At 38.9% G+C, this 26,073-nt stretch overlaps 2 protein-coding genes across 12 annotated transcripts in view; one reads left to right on the plus strand and one right to left on the minus strand.

The window, feature by feature from the left end:
• The window catches only part of Donson (downstream neighbor of SON), a 17,809-nt gene extending 6,889 nt beyond the window's left edge, over positions 1–10,920 (plus strand). Inside the window, exons 9-11 of the mRNA XM_005345199.3 lie at positions 291–503; positions 1,227–1,372; positions 10,079–10,920. Coding sequence (XP_005345256.1) covers positions 291–503; positions 1,227–1,364 — 351 coding nt within the window. The 3' untranslated portion in view covers positions 1,365–1,372; positions 10,079–10,920. The remainder of the gene's footprint in view (positions 1–290; positions 504–1,226; positions 1,373–10,078) is intronic.
• The window catches only part of Son (SON DNA binding protein), a 33,192-nt gene continuing 9,205 nt past the window's right edge, over positions 2,087–26,073 (minus strand). For 3 of the 11 annotated variants that reach the window (XM_013352551.2, XM_026786623.1, XM_026786661.1), the window contains 10 exons: positions 22,230–26,073; positions 20,231–20,391; positions 18,164–18,310; positions 17,705–17,893; positions 11,142–11,252; positions 10,066–10,182; positions 5,988–6,135; positions 3,839–3,910; positions 3,635–3,750; positions 2,087–3,144 (listed from right to left, as the gene is read on the minus strand). In XM_013352551.2, coding sequence (XP_013208005.1) covers positions 2,986–3,144; positions 3,635–3,750; positions 3,839–3,910; positions 5,988–6,135; positions 10,066–10,182; positions 11,142–11,252; positions 17,705–17,893; positions 18,164–18,310; positions 20,231–20,391; positions 22,230–26,073 — 5,064 coding nt within the window. In that variant the 3' untranslated portion in view covers positions 2,087–2,985. Of the gene's footprint in view, positions 3,198–3,634; positions 3,751–3,838; positions 3,911–5,987; positions 6,136–6,327; positions 9,310–10,065; positions 10,183–11,141; positions 11,253–16,811; positions 17,609–17,704; positions 17,894–18,163; positions 18,311–18,462; positions 20,000–20,230; positions 20,392–22,229 lie in introns of those variants that run through there. The other 8 variants (XM_013352558.2, XM_005345198.2, XM_026786640.1 and 5 more) reach the window with 8 other exon arrangements.

A 26,073-nucleotide genomic window follows, 5' to 3' on the forward strand; every position in this document is an offset into this window, starting at 1 on the left:
ACTGGATAAATTATAATTGGCAACATTTTGGTGTTCCCTTCATTTGTCATTTAAGTCGCCTAATCCCGTTTTATGTACCAATGCAATCACATACCCACAAGTAGTTACAGATCTCAAGAACAGGGAACGTGAAGCAACATGTTAAGTATTATGTAGCCATCTCAGGAAACAAAAGTAGTTCGTGTTTCCTATCAGAAGAAACCCTGAATAAAAATGCACTGGCCACATCTTAAGCTAAGGGACAGATTGAGTTATGATCCTAATTGCCTTTTTCTTTCAATTTTCTGAAGGCACGAAGCATTAATGTAAAGACACAAGATCTTTCTGGGTACAGAGACAAGTTTAGTTTGGAGATCACAGGTCCTGTCATGCCTCATGCTCTGCAATCTGTGATCATGCTACTCAGATCTTCACAGAGAGGGTCATTCTCTGCTGGGATGTATGCGCATGAGCCAACTGCTGCATTCAATGTCTGCCTGCCACTGGAGAAGGAACCGCACAGAGTAAGTAGTCTCAAGTGTAGCTTGTGTCCTCTTGCTGGGAGAAATGTCACTTATGATAGGCCAGATTTGTATCAAGTTAGAAAGCAAATTATGAATTAAGGAATAGCCACATGTACATCATAAAATTTATAAAATCAGGCAATACTAAAACTTTCCAAACCTAAAAAGTACTTACTGCCCTCACAACTTAAGTTTAGTAATGCCTGATTTCTTTGTAGTTTATGGGAATGCAATTTACTAGAGCTAGCTTTTCCCTGTTTTTCATGTATGTTATTTGCAATTTTGTATGTGCTTTGGGCACAGCAGTGGGGACTGCACATAAACACCTGGAACCTGGAACTCAAGCTATATTGCTTTCCCCCTTTTTAAGGCAGGGCCTTTTCAAAACCAGAATTCACTGACATGCCTAGTCTCAACAGCTAGCTTGCTTCACGTTCCATCTTCAGAGGCTGGAGTTACAGGTGCACCACCATGCCTGCCCAGCATTTCTGTGGGTTCTGGATACCCCAACTCTGTCTCCCCATCCTACTTAACTGATCTCCTTTGAATTCTAACCATCTTTAGACTTTAACAACAGTCCTTAATGGACCTGGTACCTGTCACATTTGAAGGTCTTGTAACCATGATTAAGTGACTTTTACTTACCAGTCTGTATGGTGATTAGTTAAAAACTCAGTGTGGAAGAACTAATGTGTTTATGGATGTGTACTTGTATTTCTGCAGAAAGATGCTCCTAAGGACCTTGCTAACTGTGGGCTGCACCCCAAAACCCTGCAGCAGCTCAGTCAAATACCACTACTGGGGAAGTCATCCTTAAGGAATGTGGAAATGAATGACTACATTTTTAATTGGAGATCCTGAACACCAAAGTAAGCCTAAAGGGAAACTGAGGAAAAGCTTCCTAGCAAGGAAGGAAATTGATGATTCTTAGGTTTCTGGCTCTTTAAAGTTCATTTTGGAAGACTATGTTTTAAAATACCGAAATGTTTTTAAGCATTGACTTTTTCTATGAACTTTTATTATTAAATGCATTAGTTTTAGGTTTAAAACCAACATTTTGCTTTTGTTATTTTCATACATTTTCAGTTCAGGAGATGTGAGCTGTTTCCTTAAACCTCAGATAACTTGAATGACAATTCTATATCTGCAACTTGATTGTAACCTGAGTAGAGAACTGAATTAAAAGTGTTGTATTAAGATTACCTGTGTGTGTGTACACACACACACACACACACACACACACACACACACACAGCACTTAATCCATTGAGATTGATGGTCCTTAAACTAGTAGTGGGTTCTTTGGAGACTTGGGAAATGTAGACCTGACTGCAGCCTTGTCATTAATGATTTCTCTGGTATCCACTCACACTGTTGTTCTGTCGAGTCAGACAGAAGTGTTGGATGGTCAGTCTGGGCAACTTAGTACTCATTGTGCTTACAGGTAGTCTGTGTGTTTGCATGTGTGTGTAAAATTCAGCATTTTCAAATAAACGTGCATAGAAATCACAGGTATTGGGTAACAAATAATAGTACTTAGTTATATGTGTTCCATAAAGCCAGAAAATAAGACACCACATTTATTCCAGAGAAGGTTGTATTTGGGCCTTGAGCTTTTGAAAATAAAGTTTAGAGACATAGCATATGAATACCACTGTTAATACACATGAATATTCTATCAGACCCTAAAAAATTAACATCAACTTAAACTTTCTCATATTCAACAAAATAGTGGCTGATTGCCAATTTTTATTAGGTAAGTTGGTTACAGCATTTTTATTTACGTCTATCTAGGTGTAGCTGAAATTCAAAATGCACATCAAAGTAAAACTATATCACAACTCAAGCCATACTAAATATGTACTTGGCCTCTGAAGTAAAATTCTAGTTGGACTTCCATTCACTCCCTTCTTATGATCCAAGTGGCTTTAATGGGAATGCAGGACTTAGTACTGATCATGACACAACAGATCACTTTCTTTTCATAACCTCTACAAAAATTTAAGGGGGGATGGTGGCATTAGCCCTGTGGAACAGATCTTGCTTCATTACTTTAATAACACTGGCCCAGTATCTGTCCAGCAGAACCCATTGTGAAATAGTACAAGGTGCACAGCCCTTCACTGATTACAGGCAAGTGTTACAGTAGCCTAGCCATAAGGAAGGGGAGTTACATCATAGTACAAAATACAGTATAAAAGCGTTATTTAACATTCCACACTGAATATTACTGATGCCTTCAAACAATTGTTTTGATGTTAGCCACTTAAACAAATACATCACTAAGGTAAACAATATAAACATACCAAAACCCTGTATGGTTAAATACAATTTCCATGGTACAAAAACCAAAGCCTGGAGATGTTTGTACAGATTGCTTTTTACACAATGTCTTAAATTGTGAAATATTTACAACATTAAGGAGGAAATACATTGTGATGCAGAGTAAAATTATCTGAAATGATTAATATAAAACCTCAATCTATCTACGTGAGGCACTCCTGAAGCAAGTGGCATTAGCCATGAGGTCCTTTGGTACAAGGCCCATTGCTTGAAGAACCACAGTAGCTGCTGTGGCTTTAGCATGCTTCTTATTAGGGCTGGCAAAGCTGGGCTGGTAAGCGCTTCCATTAATCAATACCTATTCAAGAAAAACATACAATTGGGCTGGTAAGGGCTTCCATTTCTCAATACCTATTCAAGAAAAACATACAATAAGAACAGCATCAAACTTTAATATCTATTAGCTTTGTACTTTTTCACTAAATTCTATAAATAATTTACAAATTATAAACCCCAAATTAAAATTAATCTCAGCCCAGAAGCAGTAAATGATTTTTAAAAGGAAACTGCAAAATAAGTGCAGGTCTCCGCATCATTTCAAAAGTACTAATTACACCCCCCCATTCCCCTAGAAAATATAAAATATTAACCAGATTTTGCCTATGCCCCCCATTTAATTTTCTAATTCTTAATTATATATTAAAGTACCCCTCCAAGTTAAAAAACCCACTCTTCCCACATATATGCACATCTGTAACCCACCCACAGAATATTAACACTGGTTGTATCACACCTATCCCTTAGCCCTCTAATACTGATAAATAATTAGTATATAAGTTTATATTTACCCTAAAGAGAAAATGTTTGCGATGATCTGGGCCACTATCATGGACCAAGAGAAATTCAGGTGGTTGCCACCTTCTTTTATTACAGATTTCCATCAAGGCAGACACAGGATGTTTGCCTGTAGAGAGAAAAACAAGTATTATAAATTACACCAACTTTGCAACAACTTTATGATTTCATGGTATGAGTAAGGGTTTTGTTCTCACCTGATAAGTCTTTCATTGCAGCAGAGAAGTTCCCAGACCTCTTCTGTGCTCTCTCTCCTACTGCAACAAGACCTATAAAAAGGAAGCCAAAATTTACAATTAGTAATTTAAAATTATAATAGATGGAAAAAATACCTCCTCCTACTAAAACCAAAATACTCAGTAGATTTCTATCAAAATGGACTTTAGTCACAGAGCACTGTCACAAAGATCTGAGTCTGAACCCCATCAACAAATTCTGAGAAGCCAGCAGTGTTGGAACACACTTGTAATTCCAGCACTTGGGCGACAGGTGGGTCCCTGGGGCAAGTGAGACCCTGTTTCCAAAGTCAAGGTGGATGGTGCCTGACATCTACCATGGGATATTGATCTCTAACCTCCATTTAAGTGCACACTGACAGTGGCCATGTCACTGTCAGTCTTTTTTCCTGCAAGTTTAAAGAGTGGAAAGTACTAACTGCAAGTATCTTTACAAATTCATCTTTTAAAATAGGTTGAAGTTAAAAGTATGGTTCTCGCAAAACAAAAGCACACACAGTGAAAAAGGAAGTGTCCCAAAAAAGAGACTCTGCATCTTTAACAAATGCAAACCCCTTCCTACTTACCAACCAGTGCAATTTCCCACTTTTTTCTTTAAAAAGCAAACTTTTCAGCCACTCTATTGCTAGAATATAAATCTCCCTCTGTCTAAAAGTTCACACATTATGTTGAATAATTTCAATGTGGATACTCCCTAGAATTACACGAAACTGACTAGATTCACAGATAGTCTACTCCCACTGATCGTTGAACTTCAAAAAAAAAAAAAATCCAGTTTCTAAAAGTCATGTCTAAATTGTATATGGTAGCACATGCCTATAATCCAAGAATTTGAGAAGTCTAAGGCAGTAGGATTGGGGGGAGGGGGCTCAAGGCTAACCTGGGCTATATGATAGATGTCCCTCTTGTTTGTTTTTCCCAGACGGGGTTTTCTCTGAGGCTTTAGCTGTCCTGGAGCTCACAGAAATATGCCTGCCTCTACCTCCGGCTATATATATTTTGCTTTGGTTTTTTGTTGACAGGTTTTCTTTTCGTAGCCATGGCTATCCTAAGTCTTGCTCTGTAAACCAGGCTGACCTCAGACTTAAGAGATTTGCCTGTCTCTGCTGGGATCTAAGGCATTCACCACAAGGCCTGGCCCGTATCTTAAGTAAAGGCTTACACAAGGAATATGAGCTACCAACCAACATTCAATGCCACTAGCTAGCTGTTAACTTTAGTTACTATGTGCATATTTCTAAAACAGCTAACAGAAACAACAATTCCAAGGTCCCCAACAGGAGGTAATGAAGAACTAATACTACTACTGACTGCGGCTCATCTGTGATTTCACCCACAACACAAAAATCAAGTAGAAACTTAAGAAACTAAAGTGTCTAAGAAAAAAAATCACACCTTAAAAATGCAAACAAACGAACCAAGGACTGTGATGACATAGGTCTGTAATTCTAGCTCTCAGGAGACAAGACAAGAAGATCATTGCAAGTTCAAGGCCACTCAAGGCCCAGCAGAGACAGGCAAAAATACATACTGTCTCAAAAAACCACCAAAAAAGCTAGAGAGTTAAGAGCACTGGTCTTCCATGCATCCCTGCAGCTCACGACCATCTCTAATTTTAGTCCCAGGATCCAATGCCCTCTCTGGGCTTTATGGGCACTGGTATATGTTGCAAAAACATACATGCAGAAAAAGCAGACCCCTATATATAAATCATTTAAAAAAAATAAAATAGACAACCGAATAATGGCCAAGAAGATGTTTCCACAAATAAGGGTGCTTGCCAGTCATGTCTGCACAATAAATAAATGTAGCAAGAAAAAAAAAGAAAACAACCAACCAAAAAAACCTGGCAAGCATACCTGGTAATCTCCATTAAGAACAAAAGAAAAAATTTATTAAATATTTAAAACGCACACAGATTTTCACAGTAACTACCACAATGCAAGTTATCAAACTAGTATCTTCATCAACAGAAACTGCTGTGTGTGAAAAAATGTGTTAAAGGTTTCTCCAGCAAAGGGCTATTCATTATTTGTCTCCAGTCCATGGTCACTAGGACCAAAATAAGATAAAAACAAAAGAAAATGGGACTCAAAATACTTCAACTTACCTTTCCGGTCTGTCTTAAAATCAACGAGGATGGGCTCCTTATTTCCTTCTTTGTTCTTTCCCAGCCCTTCTCCTTCTCTCCAGCCCATTTTTCTCATCAAGACAGCACCCATTCCTCCAGTTACTGGGGCTGCTCTTAAAAACTGATCCTATCCAAAGAAAAAAAAGGGAAAAGGCCCCCATTTTACAGTTAGAACTGAACTACAATGTTAAATCTTCCTTTACTTCTAGATCAGTAGCATTAAATTGAAACTCTACTATGCTTAGTACATTCTGTAGCTTATGTTCTAGTAATAATTACCAACACTTGAAAGTCAAATGGCAATTTTAACAGTTGCCCCTCGGTGCCCCCCTCCAAAAAAACAACAACAACAAAAAGAGCACTCCTGTTTTCGTCCACTATTTAGGTTCACTGGTATCTCTTCTTAGCTTGTAAAATAAAAAGAAGGCAATGTTAAAACAGTCAATATTATTATCTCAGGTATACCTAGTTTATGAATAAAGCCTAGAAATTTTAAAATATTTTAAAATAGTTTGAACACTGAAGAAGCATACAGTTGTCATCCAGTTTTCTTCCCCATTCTACTATAAAGCAAGTATCAAATTTTTACTTAGAAAATCCCTATAAACAGAATAAATTTACATGTAGTAAGTTATAAGCACATCAGATACCCTGAGTATATATACCAAATCTGAATTCTTCTAAAACCTGGCTTGATGTTAAGAGACTTAAAAAACTCCTTAAATGTTTACATACCTAGGCCTCGGTAGCAGCAGTGTTGTGAATAGTACGGCTGGCACTGACCGGGGCAAGAAGACAGCTACAAGGATTTGGCCCTGAAACAAGTTTCCATACAGAGGGGTGAAAGTTCACAGGTTATTCTGTGAACAATCATCTCTCTCGTATCCAACCCACTGAACCATAATTTCCATCAAAGCAGCAAACCACTTAATGTCCTGAGCTGCACAACTATGTGCATTAGCACGGTCAGCAGTCTTGGATCTTCCAGCTGAGAAATGGCCAGTGCTCTTGAAATAGGTGTCAATGCACATTCTATCAATTATGAATTCTGCTGTTGATCTAGGTGGGGTTTTTTCCTTTTTAATTGAAGCATCTCTAAACAATGTTTTATTTCAGATTATTATGACATTTTACGTTAATGTTCTCTGCCAAATAATATACTAAGTCATTACAGAGTCAAATGTTTAGTAGCTCAGCAAGCAGGTATACATTCTTTTTCCTTCTATCAGTAAGCTGATCCTTAAAAGTTATATTTTTTACACTGCAGTAAAATATATAAGCTTTGTTTCCCAGCTTTATAATTAAATGTTGGGGAGAAAATATGCCAAGGACATGTGACTAGACATTAAGTTTAACAAGGTGCTCTGATGGAAGGAGGCAGCTGTGGAGGTAAAAACATACCCCTGGTTCAGTTCCTTATTTGGTGCAGGCCATGCATTGTGGATGTATAAAGAGAAAAGTTAGCTGATGCTTGGGTCTCCACTGCCTTGATGCTACACACCTAGAATGACTATACTTACTTCAGGTTCATCTCCCCTCTTTTCCAGGTAACACTCCTAAAAAAAAGGGCAACTATACAGACAGAGTACAATATAAATCCCCATGTAGCCCAGTTTTCCACTTCTCTTTGCTATTATATTAGCACCTGCCTCTTTACCCAGTGTAAAAAGCTGTCTTGATCTAATGAGACCACAATAACCAACATTCTTTATGAAATTAAAACCCAAATAATTTGAGAACATAAAGGTCCATTAAAGTTAATGAAGTTTTAAATGTCTTACACATTAATGAGAATATAAATGAAATATTTCTCTTAATCTAAAAGTATTCTAAAACAAACTAAAGAACACAGGGTATTTATTAGTTGGTATTCCCTATGGTTTTTAATACGTGAAAGTGCTGGGCCAAGAAAGCCAAATGGCCATTTCAACATTTCCTAAACACAATTAATGGGTGTAGAAAAAATGTTTGAAAAATGCCAATGAAATTTTAGTTGCCTAATGACTCGTAAATAATGCTCCTCCAGTTTCCATCCAAATACTCTACCCAGTAATTCACAATACGATCATTTTGCTATTGTTGATTCCTTCTATAATGTAAGAATTTGCTTCCCAGATTATATCCTATATAAAATGTAAAGCTAAATCATTTTCAAGGTTCTATTAAACAGTAGCTACTTACAAACTGAAAAACAGCACAAATCTATTTGAGACGGTGTTAGGGAGCCACTTAAGTGCAAACTCACCTTGGAAATTCACTTATGTTTATCTGCTCTTTACACATACACAGAGAGCAGCACATTTCACAATGGAAAACCTTCCAGAAGCTTCTACCTGGCAATGCACATGAACTATTACAAGCATAAATACTCACAAATACCAAACACTGAGCTTCAGAACCAAATAAATGAAACATGACTGAACGTGTGACTTTCGAAAGCTTGCTTACTACCTAAAACTGAGGGCCCCAGTTTTAATGCCCAGTGTCAAAAAAAGGTAAACAATTCCTCCCCACTAAAATGAAAGCTACTTTTCAACTATCAACTTCTATAATTTATATGAAGTATTAGTATATAAAACTAATCTAATCATTAAAAATATTGCTAGATAATCCCCTTTCCCCCCAAAACCATTGTCTAGGTACATATGCGTGCAACTTTCTTAACGGGAAAGGCAAGCACAATGAAGTTGTGTAATACCTTATATTAATTAGTTAATAAGAGAACCACAGGGAATGCTTGCTATAAAATGTTATTAATGTCCAAAGCAACCAAAATTTTCTTTTTTGAAAACTTCAGCTCATCCATGAGTAGCACTCACTCCAATTCTACAAGTAATAAGGTACCCATCACATCACTGATTAACATTGTTGGAGACATTGATAAGAACCTGTCTCCCACCACTTGACATTTGGGAGACAAAAATTCCAAGGAATTACTTGCCCACGATCACACAAGGAGTCAGGAGTACAGCAGGACAAAGAAACCTTCCCAATCCAAGAGACCACGCAGCCTCCCAGTTTCAGCACTGCTGTTGCCAGTACTCCTGAAACAAATTTCTCATCACCCATCCAACCAAACCACAGCCCGTCACCAAGCATCATTTCTTCAGAATACCCCCTTTTAACCACCTAAGACTCCCCCAACAATGAGGTAGCCGTAGGTAGAGTTGAAAAATCTCATTGCAGGAATCTGAGATCAGGTGCACCTACATCTTCGTAGCATGAGATGTCCGTCCTCTCCCTTGATTTTAGGTCTTACATATCCTGTTTTTTCATGAAGTCAGTGGTTCTCAAACTGAGCCTGTGGATCACCAGAGGCCACCAGGACCTAAATGGTGGTCCACAGATAGTTATCTCCAGCCCACCCCACCCTCTTTACCCCCCTTCACAACTGCCCACCCCACACTCCACAGCCATCCTCCTCCCACCTTTCAGTCCCATGGCAAGTTTACCACATGCAGTATTAATTAGGGCCTCCCAACCACTTCATTAGATCTAATAGTTGACCACCATATAGGGACCTGGGGCTAGAAGTCATAATAGGAAGGTAGGAGCAAAGGTATTTATAAGCGGGCGCAGGCACTAATGAGAGGACAAGGATAGAGGAATGGAATATTAGGGTGGCAAAGGGCTCTTGGGGGTAGTGATCCACCAAAACTAAACCTGTAATAAAGTATCCCGTGATGAAAATGTTTGAGCACACTGCTCTGAAATGATTAGGTTAGTAGTCCAACAGGAACTGCGGAGGATTCTGAACAGCACCTGGTACAGTTAGCATTCAAAACAGTTAAGTAGAACCACCCCCACTAAAACCAACTGCAAAATCATGAAAAACAACCACCTCCAGATATAAAGTGAGTGGCTCTCGAGCCGTATGTGTGCATTTGGCATTTTGTCAGGATTTCAGCCCATCTTCAGTGTCCATCCTGGAGCATATACACATAGTAAACTTACTCAGGAACTTAGGTTAGTCACTTGCCTCTCCATTTTTAAGGTATGATTATCAAAAAAACAACAACAAAAAACTCAGCTTCTTATTTTTTGATAGTCCGTGTACCTTTTTAATCCAGGCTTGGGCACCAGTATTAGCCAGCTGTTCCTGTGTTAGAACTTGCACTCCTGTACTTCCTGTGAACTGCCCAGGGATAGAGTTCAACTGAGCCCAGGCATCAATCTGAAGAAAAAGAAGCCACCATCTTCAATAAGTGAAAGTACTGATCTGATGAAAGCGCCACACTGGTAGTTTAATTCACTGGGGAAAAATAGTTTGGTTCCTGAAGTAGCCAAATAATGATATATTTAAAGTTCAAGTAAGTTTTACAGCATTCAGTGAAATCTATTAACGCAAAAGAAGGTATGAGGGTTCGAGATGAAAAATGTAGTTCTTATGGCCAAAGATCTTTGCCTTTGTCATTTGACGTATCATACAAATGAATCTAAATAATTGCCATGATCATCTAAATCTTTTGCGAATCCTGCGAGATATTAACTGTTATCTACCAATAGCATAGTACAGAAAATGGTCAAAAGCAGAAAAAGTAGACCACATCGCTCACCAACACCTACTGTGCTACAGAATCAGGCATCTTTCATGTTGCATTTAATGCATACCTGTATTACCAGCAATGTTACTTCCTACTTAAACTGTTCCTATATAGATTTAGCATAAAATGGAAAGCTATTTCCTTCCTGTTCAAAGTAGACTCTGATTCATTATTATTTGTTAATGAACCCCACTTCTACTTATGAGTTGTGGGTATCAGCTGACTACTGCTTAGCTCGGTTTGCTTAGCTGAAACAAGGAGAGTAATAGTAATACCTTATGTACAGATCAGACTGTAATCTCTTGAGGGATTTATTTTCTATTTTGTTCTCAAATAGTTCTTGCCATAGTATGCAATAAACATTTTCTTAGTCTAATTAGGTCTAAGACATTTTTATTTCAAATAAGTCAGCAATTAAGACAGAACAAAGTATAACGAGTATCAAGTATAAAACAGCATATGTAGACTTGAGTCCAGTTCTCCACTAGCACACACCTGAAAACGGTACTGGTTTCTCACAATTACTGTTGTAATGAGTCAGATATCTAGATAGTAAAATTCTCATTTAATCATTATAAAAGTCACATACCCGTTCTTGAGCTCGATTTAACATACTCATGGCTTCAAGGTCAAATGCATTCTCACTGAGTCTCTTCTGAGCAAGTGCCCGTTCACTCATTGCTGTTGAGATGTCCACAGGCTAAGAAAGAAAACATAGATAATTATCCAAAATTACCACAGTCCCCTAATTCTCTCGGGTGCTTCTATGTCTTTAGATGCTACATGTAAAAAAATTAACCATAGTCTATATAATTAAGATTCTTGGAAAATGAGAAGATTCAAAAGGCAAAGAGGACACTCCTGGAAAATAGAAGACAATTAAGGTAAGTTAGTTGTCAAGTAGTATTCAGAGGCAGAACTCAGTCCAAATTCTGATTTCATCAGCATGTTTTCTATAATATCAAACTAGAACCATTGAGTTTCATTATGAACTCATTATCTGTAGCTTTACTAACAAATGGTACCGGTTTTTTACTTGTTTGGTTTTTTTTTCGGGGGGGGGAGGGGGGGGTTCGAGACAGGGTTTCTTTGTGGCTTTGGAGCCTGTCTTGGAACTAGCTCTTGTATACCAGGCTGGCCTCGTACGTTTTTAATGGTTATAAAAGTTAAACTATTATGATATTCTCTATCAGTTCATCTTACTCTAGTTGATTATTAGTGTAACTTCGGAAGCAGTAAGTGAGGTCTGTGGATAAGCAGCAGAACACCACTAGAGTCAATATAACTCTACTCATAGCAGGTTCCCGGGAGCACAGACAGGAATGGATATGCTTTGATCCTAAGAACCCAGGAGCTCAAAAAATTCCAGTCAGTACATAGTTATTTTGAAGTACATACATTTATTACCATAATCTAGAAATAACACTGGTTTTTAAGTGTTTAAGTCTTCCCCCAAAATCTTGTCATCTACCTTTGAAAACTTAGGCTAAGGTTCATGGGGCATAATTGAATGGTTAGCATGGGAGGTAGGTCACCACCATCACAGATTTCTTATATACAATGAAAGCATAGCCTCCTGTGCTAAGCAGGTGACAGATTTAAGGGCTTAACCACTTTATGATGAAAACTGAGTTTTATGAACTCAATATTCTCTTTTAATATCATTTAACATTTAATTAACTATTATTTTCCTGTAATTTCACATAATAAACTTTTTTAAAAAGTGTTTAATACAGAGGCTTACTGTTTTCACATACATAGGTATTGTATGGACATTGCAAATGAAAGTCAGTAAAGCAGCTTTTAAAAAAAATAGAAGCTAGCAATAATCTCACTGTGTACTGTGTATAACCTATATACCAATGGAAGGACCAAGTATCTTTTTCCCAACTTCAAATTTGCTTACGTATCATCCATTCTAAGTTATCTTGACTGAAATTGTCTTAAGACTCCTTTTACTAACAAAGTATACTTTTCTGGCTTAAAATGAAAATAAATAAGTAAATAAATAAATAAACATAATTGATGCCCATTAGACTATTGTAAATGAAAGCTCTTACTTGCTTATTAACAGTATTATCCATGCTTAATATTTAGTTTTAAGGTCTACAAAAATGATGACAACCTATGTAAAGTCACACCAAAATACTATACAATAAATGAGTTAATTCCTGGGACTCAAATCTCTTCCAGGTAATTCCTGAGTCTTTCAATGTGATTCAATGTGAATATAGTTATTTCAGACCAAAATTTATTATTTCTTAGGCCTACCTTAGATGTAAAGTTACTTGAACTGTCAAGTAGAATTATCTTGTAGAATATTTTGTCTGTGCAGACCCACCAAACAACCAAATGAGACACATACCATTGCATTAGTCTTCTTAAACTTACTTTGGTTTCAGAGCAATTTGCAAACCTAAGTGATGGGTGCTAAGTCATAGTAAGTTTTTATTCTTGAAAGACACAGGGGAAAATGTCTACTCATTCCAATCAGAACCTTTCAATATCCAACATAAAGTTCCAGCTTCATAGCCATAAAATACACAGAGCTCTAACTAAATCTAAGTAAAACAAAAATTTACCTAAAAATATGTCCTTTACTGGCCTGTTTACACTACATTTTCTTGTAAACTTGATTGAGAAATAACTAAAATACTCCTTCTAGAGCCCAGAAGAAACTCCTTTAAGCCTCAGTATTATTTCATATTAAATACTTCATATAAAAGACATGTTTAATATACCAACCTTGATGTTTAAATAAGTGACAACAATTTCCTAATCAACTGCATTTATTTTTTCAAAGGCTTAGCAAATCATTAAGTTTATATAAAAAATTCACTTATTTCCTACTTTATGTTGAAATATATCAAAAATTGAGACAGTCTAGATTACCCTAGGTTGGGAATATAGCCCAGCTGTAGAGCACTTGCCTAGCATGTACAGAACTATGAGTTTCATCTCTAGCTTCACAAAAGGAGGGGGTTTAACATCTACAAGAGTTTTATTCAGCTTTTCAAGGTTCATATTATATGTTAAGACATAAAGTACTAACTAAACTGCAGTCCCCAGAGTATTAATAGTCAAGAATCTGATAAAATGTTACACAGTCTCATTAAAACACATAAAATACAATAGCTAGCTGGGCATAGTGGTACACAGTTTTATTTCCAGCATTCAGGAGGCAGAGGCACATGGATCTAGGTTCAAGGCCAGCCTAGTCTACATGAGAGAGTTCAGGCAAGTCAGAGCTATGTAGAGACCCTGTCTTGGGAAAACAACACACACACAGCAGTTGGAATTTGGGAACTTTAGTGGCTACTGACTGCTACATTGAAAAAATGTTTTATATTCTTAACCAGTCTTTAATGTTCAAAAATAAGAAATATGAGAAAGGTTCCAGGTTTCCCTCCACAAACTAAAAAGAGATATTTGTAAAGTCTGTAAAGCTACTATCAATTATTAACATGTCGTTTCTTCTATAAAGTAAACTGTGGTGCCACTACTCTGGGTACTAGAGCAGAAATGCTGAATTCCTTCTCCTAAAATAAAGAAAATCTATATAGTGTCCTGAATTACAATTCTCACATTTCTGTAACTCCTTATCTAGAGGACTGCAGCTGCTCTACAGTCTGGACATGAGGTCACCACCACAATCACACACAGACATAAAGTTCACTTACTCTCCCTCTGGGAAGCCAAGCAGTTTCTATAAACAACAAAAAAAACTAAAAATTTCACAGAAATTCAGTGACTGATAGGAAGGAGCTTAAGGTGAGTGCGCAGGGCTAAACTGGATTATTTTCTACACAGGTGACTGCAGGTTATCTCAAAAGGCATGCAGCAAACTGTAATAACAACTAAAGAAAAACAACCAGCCTAGAAAACATTTACAATACTTAACAAAAATGATAAAAAAAATGCATCAGATCATATGAAATAACAGTGTCAACTTCAAAAAGGAAAGGCATATCAACATACAACTTCCCTAAGTCACTTTTTCATATAAATTATGAGTATTATTTTTATTATCCAAAATTCTATACCATAATTGAGTTATAAGGGAATTAATATTTTTCTCCTTCTAAGTTAAGTGCGTCAGAGAAATTCGGGGTTACCAGCCTATAAAGATCTAGGGGAAAAAAGAGTAAGTAACAAGGCTATAATTTACATCTAGCAATATTATAATTCAAGAACTATACTTTAACTAAGCCCAGTTACAATTTTCATCCTTTTCCAAGAAGTGAGCTTTGATAAACTTCATGAACTTAGAGTTTCCAATTTCAAGAGAATTTTAGCTACAAGGATGTAGACAGGATCCAATACAAACCTAACACACTGCTTGAGGCAAATGAACTAGCGACTATGCTTATCACACCACTTGTGCATGTGTCCTACCTCTAATCTACAATAAGCCTTTGCTGACCTTATTAAAGAACTGTCCTTGGCGACTGCTTTTCTAACATGAGTTTTCCAACTTTGTTTATAAATCAGATTGACACAAATCAGATTGAAAATTCTGTAGTCACTCCTTTCTGAGGATGAAGCTGGCTGGTTTCTGGGAAGGAAGACGATGCTATGGCAGAAGGGAACACCATCTTGATGAGTTGTTTTCCATACACATGGATTTATGCAGTTTCATCCATGTCAGCACACTCACGTGCAAGACAGTTGTGGGAGTAGGAATAACAAGGATAATTTAGCCCTTGTGAAGATAAAATTCTGTCATCTTCGCTAAAATGTTTTGTGGTCAAGACTGAAGATCCATAAACTTCAATTATACTTATTAAAACAAAAAGACTGATTTTAAAAAATATTACCTTGCCACTTAGAAAAAATTTTTTGCATTACTCTTAAAAAAAAAAACCACATCATTTGGAATCCTACTGAAATCAGGTCAGTGCTCCTCTGGTAGAAAGAACACCAGCTCTACAAATAAAGGAAACTTAGATGGTAACTAAGTAACAAGTTGAGTATTATCTATTGTCAACTTTTCTTAGGTGTCTTTAACATTGCTACAGAAATAGATGAAAGCAAAACAGTCCTGTCCCTTCCTAAAGTTTGGAATTCTTTTCATTACAACCGAAATTACCTTCTACCTCTGCGCCTAGATCTTTGTTGTATAAGTAGCTCAGCTCTCACTGTGTTACCTTCCCCACAGACATCATGCTTTTATTCATCTGATCCCTGGCAGAGCTTTCTTTCTGTTTCAGTGATTCTGTACTCTCCTGAACACTGCCCCCTTAGATTCTAACCTTTGATGGAAGACAAGGCTAGAGCATCACTTCCAATGTTGAGACTGAAAATGGCAGTCATAAATTTAAATAAACTTTCTCATTCAAAGAGCATAATCAACATGCACTTTCCCATGACTCAACAGAAGCTAAAATTTATAATCATTTTCTAAAGAAAATGTCAGATTTCTACAAAATGTCTAAGTCTTTGCTACAATGGAGATTCTCTCTGGCTATGTTCTTCCCAACTGTTCAAATAATAATCTGAAATAAACTACTAAAAGTTTATTTATATATATATCAGGACATCTATTTCTGTACAACCCTCACCTGGTTTATATTCAGCTACTACAAGAAGATTAAATTAGCTGCAGTCTAATTTAGCTAATGTCAGTTAGCTTTCCCTCCTAAGATGTGGCAGTAGCCCGCCCGATTTGGGGATTAGTAAATGAGCACTAAACTTGTTTCAACTTAAGTCCAAACCAGATACCCTTCTCCTCACTGGTGATGTTTTGATTTGCTTCAGCTGTTGAACTCTGTGTGCATACAGACCATCACCTTTAACTGTAAATAAGTTAACTACACTGGCCAGTTACGTTCATCAGCATTACTATTTAGAACTGTTCCCATTCAAAATGCCGCAGGTCAAAAAAACACAGTGAAAATGTCGCCTGTGAATATCTCTGGGGAAAAGTACTACATGAAAAAGTTTCTGATTTGAGTTCTATTTACTTTGACTTTATAAACAAGATTTATTTGTAGAACTGGAAGTGTCTACTGGAAAATGTTTATGGCCACTGTAGGGAACCTCAAGTGAAGAGACGAGGTCTCTCAGACCTACATATCCCAGAACTGCAAGAAAAAGGAGTCCATAAGGGCATCAGGTATCTAAGTCCAATCTTTGGACGAATGTCAAGGCTTTGGAAACCGAGGGCAAGGTGACGACTGTTAGTCTCTAACTCCCACCTCCCCTAGTCAAGTCTCCACCCTCCCAGATCCCCAAGCGTGATTTTGCACAACAAGTTAAATAAAAGTAAACTGTTTATTAAAAGACACAGCAAAGATACAGATACAGAGATACATACAAAGATACAGATATATATATATTTACATATATATACAGTTTTGCTGTTCTCATGTGCACTGTACTTAGCAGCACATTACTTAATCAGGCGGCATTTTAATGGGGTTGTTTTGACATTTGGCATTGTTACTGCGTCATTTTGACAAGATACAACTATTGCCTTGAGAAATTTCAATGTATAAATTTCACTCCTCCAACTTTTAATAGTAGCAAAGAGGGGAAAGAGTAGGGAATGGAGAACCAAGGCTGAACACTAGGTTAAACACAAGAATTCAAAAGGGCTAAGGTAGCACAAGGAAGGGAAAATTATTGAAATCAAAGGCTATCTGAAAACCCAGAGAAATATTAAGAAACCATCACTTAAGGGCAATGGGCTATGTACCCACGATGTTCACATCAACCTACAATGACTTTTTCAATCCAGTTCTTGTGTTGAACCTGAGGATCTGCCTTCTCTCCCCTGAATCCCTCCACCCAACATACTTGCTACCACCAAAATCTAGAGCTATAGAGCCTAGAAGCAAAACGGGAAGCTAAATAGTTGTACCTTGGGCTCCCTTCCCACAAGTGCATGGAGGGCCCAATGTTGGGTAGGGATGTGATAACACTTTTCTCTGCAATTCGATGCTTTTCACTTTGTGGCTTCGTTCCACAAAGTGAATTGCATCGAGTTACTGTCAAATGAGAAGCTGCGGGTTGTTTCATCTGTCGTTTAACCCGGCCCTGCCGTTTAACCCGGCCCTAAGAAGAGTGAAACAGAATCCAAATCAGATATAAAATAACATTAAAATGGGAGATTTAGACATAAAAACAAACACATATATTCCTACTACTTACCTCTGAGGGCAAGCTGCTGCTGAAAACATTATCGTCATCCTTGTTTTCTTCACCGTTTTTCTCTACAGGAACCCATTCTCCATAAACACTATCGGCTTCTTTTTTCCGATGCTGAGATCCAGATGACACAGGAAATTCCTTTGTTAATGTTACTTGGCTTTTTGGTGGAGTTGGTTTTGCTGCAGCAATCTAAAATACAGTATTTAATTAGAATGCATTATAACAAATACCATAAATGGTTTCTAAAAATCTCAATAAAATCTAAAGGAAACGTTTATTTTTTATTTTTTTGCAGTGCCAGGAATTGAACTTAAGAGTCTCACACATCCTAGGCCCCCACACTACCAGAGCCCTACTTTGAGAAGAGCCGCTGTCACTATTCATCACAGCATGTACACACTCAGTAGACTAAACCCACAAAGGGTCTCATCAGTCTGCACGCACTTGACTAATACTCACATTCAGATTGAAAAAGATAGGCTTGGGTTCACTGAGTTTAAAGGGATGGTGATAAAAAGGAGGCTCTTCTTCCTCTTCATCCGAAACATGAGGTTTGTTCACTATTACATCATCATCTTCTTTACTCTGTGCAATCTGTTTGCATTTCTTTAAAGTAAAAACAAACAAAAGATGAATATGGCTTACACAAATTAGCATGTAATTTTTTTTTAAAAAGAATCACATAAGATCAATTTCAAGTAATCAACATTTATGATAGCTTAAAGAACCATAATTTAGCTTACTAGATATATTATTTAAACACACACTGGCTGCTCAGTCAACAACATTTATTGAGCACCTACTATGTGCAGAGCACTGAACTGGGCACTGTCTTAAGAAAAATACAAAAAAACAAAAACAAAAAGGAAAAAAGGAAAAAGGAAAAAAAAGAGAAACAGGAGAAATAGGTAAAGACATGGTCCCTGCTCCAAGGGAGCTTACAATCTAATACAAGACAAGAGTACATATACAAGAAGTAATTGAAGAACCTTTTTACAGAGCAACACAATAACAAGTGCAAACTGATATAATACAAACAGGGTACATAAGTGCTAAAAGAACAAAGGCTTAAGAGAGAATATTCAGGCAGGGTTTAGGACTCAAAGAATATTTCTGCAAGAGTTATAAGCGCAATTTCCATAGTAAAGAAGAATTGGGAAGGAAAAGAAAGTCATCTTGGTCAGGTGGTGGTGAACAAGTCAGGAGAGACTTGTCAGACGGGGCAAGAGCGCTGAAGATGAGACCAACAACAGCAGAACACTAAGTGTTCAGAGACTTTTACATAAAAAGCTTGCATTTGGTAAGTAAGCAAGAGGCTTTTTGCTAGGTCTTTCTTTTCTAAGTTATAATTCAAACTATAATGAATCTAAGCAAGGAAACAAGAAACTTTATAATTCCCAAATGTATGGTAAAAGATTTTAAACATTTGTGGCAGGGTAAATAGTAACAAGTCTCTCCATAAATGTTTTTTAAAATTTATTTAAGGACTGTAACTTAAGAATGGAAAATAAGGCATGATGGAGAGGGTGCAATTGATGCAGTCCAACATATAAAGTCAATTCCTTCCTCAGAAGCAAAAGGAACATATTCCGTTTATAAAAAGGTTAAGAGTAAATTTTAGTAGACCTGTCTATACAAGCAGAACTTGTCACATCTATTATCAATTGAAAATATTACAATAGAATTAAAAAGCTCAATTAGCCAAAAACACAAGAGTGTATCAAGCATGTAACCAATGAGAACAGAATATGTTGACAGTGGCAGGCTGGCATAAGGCTAGCCAACAACAGGTTTCAGTATATGAAACAGTGTGTTATTCCTGGATCCTAGCAGCAGTATTTCAGCGTCTTCCCCCCACACACACACACAAAAAAAAATATTAAAATAAAACAAAGCTTCCCCAAAAAGCCTTAATTTTAAAAGATCAATTTTTTAAAAACAAAAATAAGTATATTTAAAATGTTACTGCCAAAACCCGAACCGCAGGAAGAACTGATAATGGCCGGCCATTATCGCCAATGGCTGGTACCAAACAGCCAAAACCCGAAATGTTGATGCGAAAGAAGTTCCTTTCAGGCAATGGCCAGCTATTCTCATTAATTTCCAAGCTCCGGTGGCAAAAGATCATTTCTGAAGATTGTCTGTGTCTTTGCGTATATGCAGTACACTCTTGGCGATCAGTGAACACGTCGTGAATGGAAACGAAACTGTAGGCGAGCTTCTGCGTGTTGCTCACTCAACACCTCCTCCATTCAAACGAACCGTTCCACTCCTCAGTCAGTTTGGCTTCTAAAACTGGAAAGCAAAAGTAATGGGAAGTAACTTTTTAGCTAGCGGAGCTTAGCCATCCCGGATAATGGCCTGCTAAACAGAGCTTCTGCCGCTGCCACATCTGTATTTCGGGTTTTGGGCACTCGGTGCCAGCCATTATCAGTTCAGCCCACAATTCAGGTTTTGGCACGCTCCAGAAGTCAACATCCATGGAATAATCCATTTAAGAATGGAAACAAAGTCTGTCTAGCTTACCTCCGTTAGTTCTTCTATGGTAGCGCCTCCAGACTTCTTAGCAACTTTCTCTTCTATTGTAGGTGGAGGGGCAGGCTTTAGGTTTGGTGGTAAAGGAACACCAGCCTTAGCACACATGGCAGCTGCATTAGCTTTGGCTATCTCAAGTAATTGAGCCTTATCTGTAAGAGAAAAAATACAAGAAGCAGTTTTCCTAAACGCTGTATGTTTTTGTTCTGTCTAAAGATATCATAGACAATAAAATTAAAGGCATCAGTACTATGCCCTAAGTTACGGCTATGATCAAGGTGAATGGACCCTTTTCAACAATTAACACTACTCTTTGTTTCCAATGCAAATACTACACACGATAGCTTACTATGACTCTATGATCACCTAGCCATAAATTATGAAAGAACAAGTCTACCAAAGGCAACATTATTTCCTAGAATTAACATGACCATAAACCGTTCTCATTTTTGTGCTAGGGATGCTGCTTAGTTAAAATGCTTACTGAGCATGTACAGACCCTGTGGTTCAAAGCCCAGTATTACAGAAACTGGTCACAGAAAACTGCAATCCCAAGCAAGCACTGGGGAAGTGGAGGCAGTGGTAGAAGTTCAGGCCAACCTCAACTACATAGTGGGCTACAAGTTAGTCTCTGTCTCTCTCTCAGACAAATCTCATTCTAATCTAACAGTAACTTAATCCCTTATTAAGTTCCAAGTCCATCTCTTTCAAGAAGCCTTCAACTAAACAAGAATGAATATTCCTCTCCACTGTGCATAATGTGCCCCTGCACCATTACTAGGGCAATTACACCTTCTACTCTTTTAAGTTTTGACCCTTGGTAAAAGTCGTACATTCTAGCAACTTCCTTCACTAACTTATAATCACTGAGAATTACCTACCATTCCTCAGTTCTAAGAAAATGAAATATCAGAAAACTCTTAGTAAACAGAGTATCAATTCTGCTGTCTTGTCTTTTTCTTTAGACTGCCCTAACCAAAAAATTAACCACCAGGTAAGCATAGTTCAAGTTTTAATAAGAAAGAGGTTTTGTTTTTTTTGTTTTGTTTTGTTTTCTGGTTTTTTTGAGACAGGATTTCTCTGTGTAGCCCTTGCTGTCTTGGAACTGATTGTAGACCAGGCTGCCCTCGAACTCAGATATCCACTTGCCTCTGCCTCCCAAGTGCAGGGATTAAAGGTGTGTGCCACCTCTACACAGCTAGAAAACATTTATTTTTAAAGACAACAGAAAATAATTAATGATAATCACTTCATTAAATAAACTGCATCATTCATCCAGCTCACTCTCAGAACAAAATTTCCTAAATTCAATAACCTGTCATATTACACAGAATAACCTTTCCAGGCCGGGCGGTGGTGGCGCACGCCTTTAATCCCAGCACTCGGGGAGGCAGAGGCAGGAGGATCTCTGGGAGTTCGAGGCCAGCCTGGTCTACAAGAGCTAGTTCCGGGACGTGCACCAAAGCCACAGAGAAACCCTGTCTCGAAAAAAAAAAAAAAAACCCTTTCCATTTAACAATTCTAGGTTGCCATTTTAAGATATGATAGCTAAGTCTAGCATGGTGGCTCAGCCTGTAATCCCAGTCAACAGGAGCTCAAGGAGAACACAGCCACTTTGGGCTGGATACATAGTAAATTACATGCCAACATGTACTACAGACTAAGACCCTGTCCCCCCCAAAAAAAAGAACAATTAAATGAAAATTTTCAAATTCTGCTTTTTTGCAAAGCCTTGTGCTGAAATATATTCAACACACAACCATCAATCTGAGTTGTAATGAGGCTTCTCAAGCTACTACTCTTTCAATTAAGGTGAAATAGCAAGTCCAGGTACATCATGGCTTTTTACCTTTCAAGTGCACTAACTTCCCCTTCATTCTCTGAACACAACTGAATGATTATCTAAACCAACACCCCCAAAATACCCTTTTGACTCAGGATTAGAAATCAAGCTTAACTCATATCTATTACAACATAAAATATAACTTACCCAAATCTGTTAGACGTTTGGGTGATCTGCCTCTTTCAGAAGACCTGGATCTTTTACGACGAAGGGGAGATCTACTAAACCTTCTTCTCAAAGGTGTTCTTGATCGCCTCAATCTGACTGGTGATATACTGAAGCTTCGTCTTCTTACCACAGACCTTGATCTTCTTCTGCGGCTGGGGGTGCGGCTCCTACGGCTGGGGGTGCGGCTCCTACGGCTAGGGGTGCGGCTCCTTCGGCTAGGGGTTCGGCTCCTTCGGCTAGGGGTTCGGCTCCTGCGGCTGGGGGTGCGGCTCCTTCGGCTTGGGGAAATGCTGAAACTCCTCCTTCTACCAACAGATCTAGACCTTCTCCGACGACTAGGAGTGTGACTCCGACTGCGACGACTTGGAGTTCGACTCCGAGCCCGAACTGTTTTGCGGTTGTCCCGGGAGCTTGATCTTTTCCTTTTCCTTTCCCTGGACTTGGACCTGTGCTTTGGAGATCTTTTGCGTTTCTCTTTTGATACAGACCGCCTTCCTCTAGACTTAGATCTTGATCTGCTACTCCTCCTCCTACGTCTTGAACGTGATCGTGAACGTGTTTGAGAACGATGAGACTTGGACTTAGATGACCTCTTCCTTGCTCTAGAACGAGACTCACTGGTACGCTTGCGTGACTTATGTTCAGAAGACTTGGAGCGCTTACTCCGAGACCTTAATGAAGAGTCCCTTTTCTTCTCTTTTTCACCTTTGTCACGGTTTTTATTTTTCTTGCTTTTTTCATGTGTGTCCTTAACTTTGACAAAAATTTCATAGTCATCCTTTTCCTCTGAAGACGACTCTGAGGCTCTTTCTGGTATACTAATTACAACTGGACTGGCAGCCAATCTGTCCCGTTCAACTTCACTTGCAAGTAAAGGTCCTTCAATGCCAGCTCTAAGGCTTGTAAGACGTTCCATGTCCTTAGGAAGTAATGGTCTCACTAAGTCAGCTTCGTTAATCTCATCAATGCTGGCAGGATATCCTGAATCAGGAACTGTTTCTTTATTGGGAGGAGGTACTTCTTTATCTTCATTGCTTTCTTTAGGGCTAAGAGCAACTGCTACTGTCTGGTCATTCTCTTTTATGAGCAATGAGTCTTCTGTATCCTTACAAACAAGATTTGCTGATGGTAAGTCAAGATGAATGTCCTTTGCAGGCAAAGGTCCCTCTATGTCAGCTTCACTGCCACCACTAGGGCTGGTGGAAATTACCATGTCATGTTCAGTATCTTGAGTGGTTAAAGATACATCACCATCATATTTATTATCTAAACTGGGAACAGATGCTGTAACAAATTCCAACCCCTTACTAGTTCCCGTTGTATCTGGTTCCAGAGCTAGTTGAGAAGATAGGCTTCTTCCGGCATCAGCTTCACTGGCAGCAGGACAGGTATCCAATTCTGTGACTTCCTTAGCCTCAACAGGCATGATTTTCTCTTCACTTGCTTCACCAACAGAACCAATGGCAGCGGAACACACTGTATCATCTTTAGCAATTAAATGACTGTTTATAGTAAGGTCTGTATTTCTGTCATATTCATTTTCATACAAGTCACTTTTCAAGTGCCCTCCATCATGTGGCTCTTCACCAGAATGCAACAGAATCTCCTGCATGCCAACCTCTGGACCAAAACTTTGATCACCAGAAAGTAAATTCCTTTCTTTTATGACATGTGATGAAAAAACACTGGACTCCACTATTGGTGGTGAAGGCTCTAAAGCCATCTCCGGGGATATTACTTGACTATGCTCTGAAACTGTGACAGCAGGTTCTGAAATGGCCACAGTAGGTTCCTGGACAGGAACACATGGTTCTGAAACAACCATAACAGGTTGAACGACTGATACCGCTGGTTCCAAGACAGGCACAGAAGGCTCCAGGGAAGAACCACCTGACCCTGCAGTTGTAGCATGCTCTGGGTCAGCCAAAGCTGGAACCTCTGGGACAGCCACAGGAGGTTCTAAGACAGGCATGGAGGAAAGTTCTGGAGTAGTCATAGCAGAAGGGTCTGGGGCAGTCACAGCAGGAGGTTCTGAGACAGCCACAGTGGGGGTTTCTGGAACAACCATAATGGCAAGTTCTTGGTTGGCCACAGCTGAAAGTTCTGGGACGGCAACAGCAGGAGATTCTGGGGTAGTCATAGGGGGAGGTGCTGGGACAGCCATGGACGGAAGCTCCAGACTGCTCTCTGCTGGCTGTGAAATAGTTACTGCTGGCTCCAGGAGGGACATAGATACGTCTGAAATAGCATGTCCTGATGGTCTCATAGAATCATATGTTTCCGATGTCTCCGACATAACAGAAGGCTCTGATAGCACAGTTTGTTCAGCTGATATGGTAGCCTCAGAAACCATGTAAGTCACTGGTCTTTCAGTAACCATTTCATGTTCTGCTACAACAGCAGATTCAACTGGTGTTGATATGACTGAAGACTCTGGCTCCTGTGCAGGTTCTGGAACAGTCATAATAGCCTCTGATGTTAACATTGAAGTCTCAGATTCTGATACTGAATAATTAGCAGGTACTGCCAAAGGCTCTGAAATCTCACTTTGACTCACAGGAGGCTCAGGCTGTGATACAGATTCTTCAGTAGGTAATGTCACCTCTGTAGACCAAGTATTCTCAGCTGTTAATACCGACTGTTCACCGGATAATGCCGGACCCTCTGGTGGTTCCTCAGGAGGCAATGGTGGCGTCATTGGTGGTTCCTCAGGTGGTAATGGTGGCATTGTTGGGGGCTCTTCAGGAGGCAAAGGAGGCACCATATATGCCTCCGTATAGGAATCAGTGTAAGAATCAGTATAAGAATCAGCTGCCATAGACATCATTGATCGATCAGTGTAAGATGACATCATAGATCGGTCAGCTGCAGAGTATGATGACATCATAGATCGGTCAGCTGCAGAGTACGATGACATCATGGACCGGTCGGCACCCATGGACATCATAGATCGATCAGCCATAGGGGACATCATGGAGCGTTCGTAAGCTGACATCATAGAGCGTTCATAAGCTGACATCATAGAGCGCTCAGCCATAGGTGACATCATGGAGCGCTCATAAGCTGACATCATAGAGCGTTCATAGGCTGACATCATAGAGCGCTCAGCCATAGGAGACATCATGGAGCGTTCGTAAGACATCATAGAGCGCTCATAAGATGACATCATGGAACGTTCTGCAGCATAGGACATCATCATAGAACGTCTAGATGCTAACATCAAGGGTCTGGGTGCTAATCTGTATGGCCTAGGTGCTATTCTATAGGACCTGGGTGCTATTCTGTACGGTCTGGGTGACATCCTATAGGGATCAGGAGTTAGTCTGTAGGGATCATGGCCTAACCTATAGGGGTCCTGTCCTAACCGGTAAGCATCATGCCCTAACCTATAGGGGTCATGACCCAACCTATAGGGATCCTGAGCTAATCTGTAAGGATCCTGAGCTAACCTGTAAGGATCAGGAGATTTTGAACCCATCATAGCAGAATCTTGGGTACTAGATGCTAACATTTGGGCATCCATAGTACCAGATGCTAACATCTGAGCATCCATGGTGCCAGAAGCTAGCATTTGAGAATCCATAGCACCAGATGCTAACATTTGGGAGTCCATGGAACTGGTTGCTAACATCTGGGAGTCCATACTGCTGGTCGCTAACATCTGGGAGTCCATACTGCTGGTCGCTAACATCTGGGAGTCCATACTGCTGGTCGCTAACATCTGGGAGTCCATGGAGCTGGTTGCTAACATCTGGGAATCCATACTGCTGGTTGCTAACATCTGGGAGTCCATGGAGCTAGTTGCTAACATCTGGGAGTCCAT

The sequence above is a fragment of the Microtus ochrogaster genome, chromosome 2 (genome assembly GCF_000317375.1).
Source record: "Microtus ochrogaster isolate Prairie Vole_2 chromosome 2, MicOch1.0, whole genome shotgun sequence".
NCBI classification, from domain to species: domain Eukaryota; kingdom Metazoa; phylum Chordata; class Mammalia; order Rodentia; family Cricetidae; genus Microtus; species Microtus ochrogaster.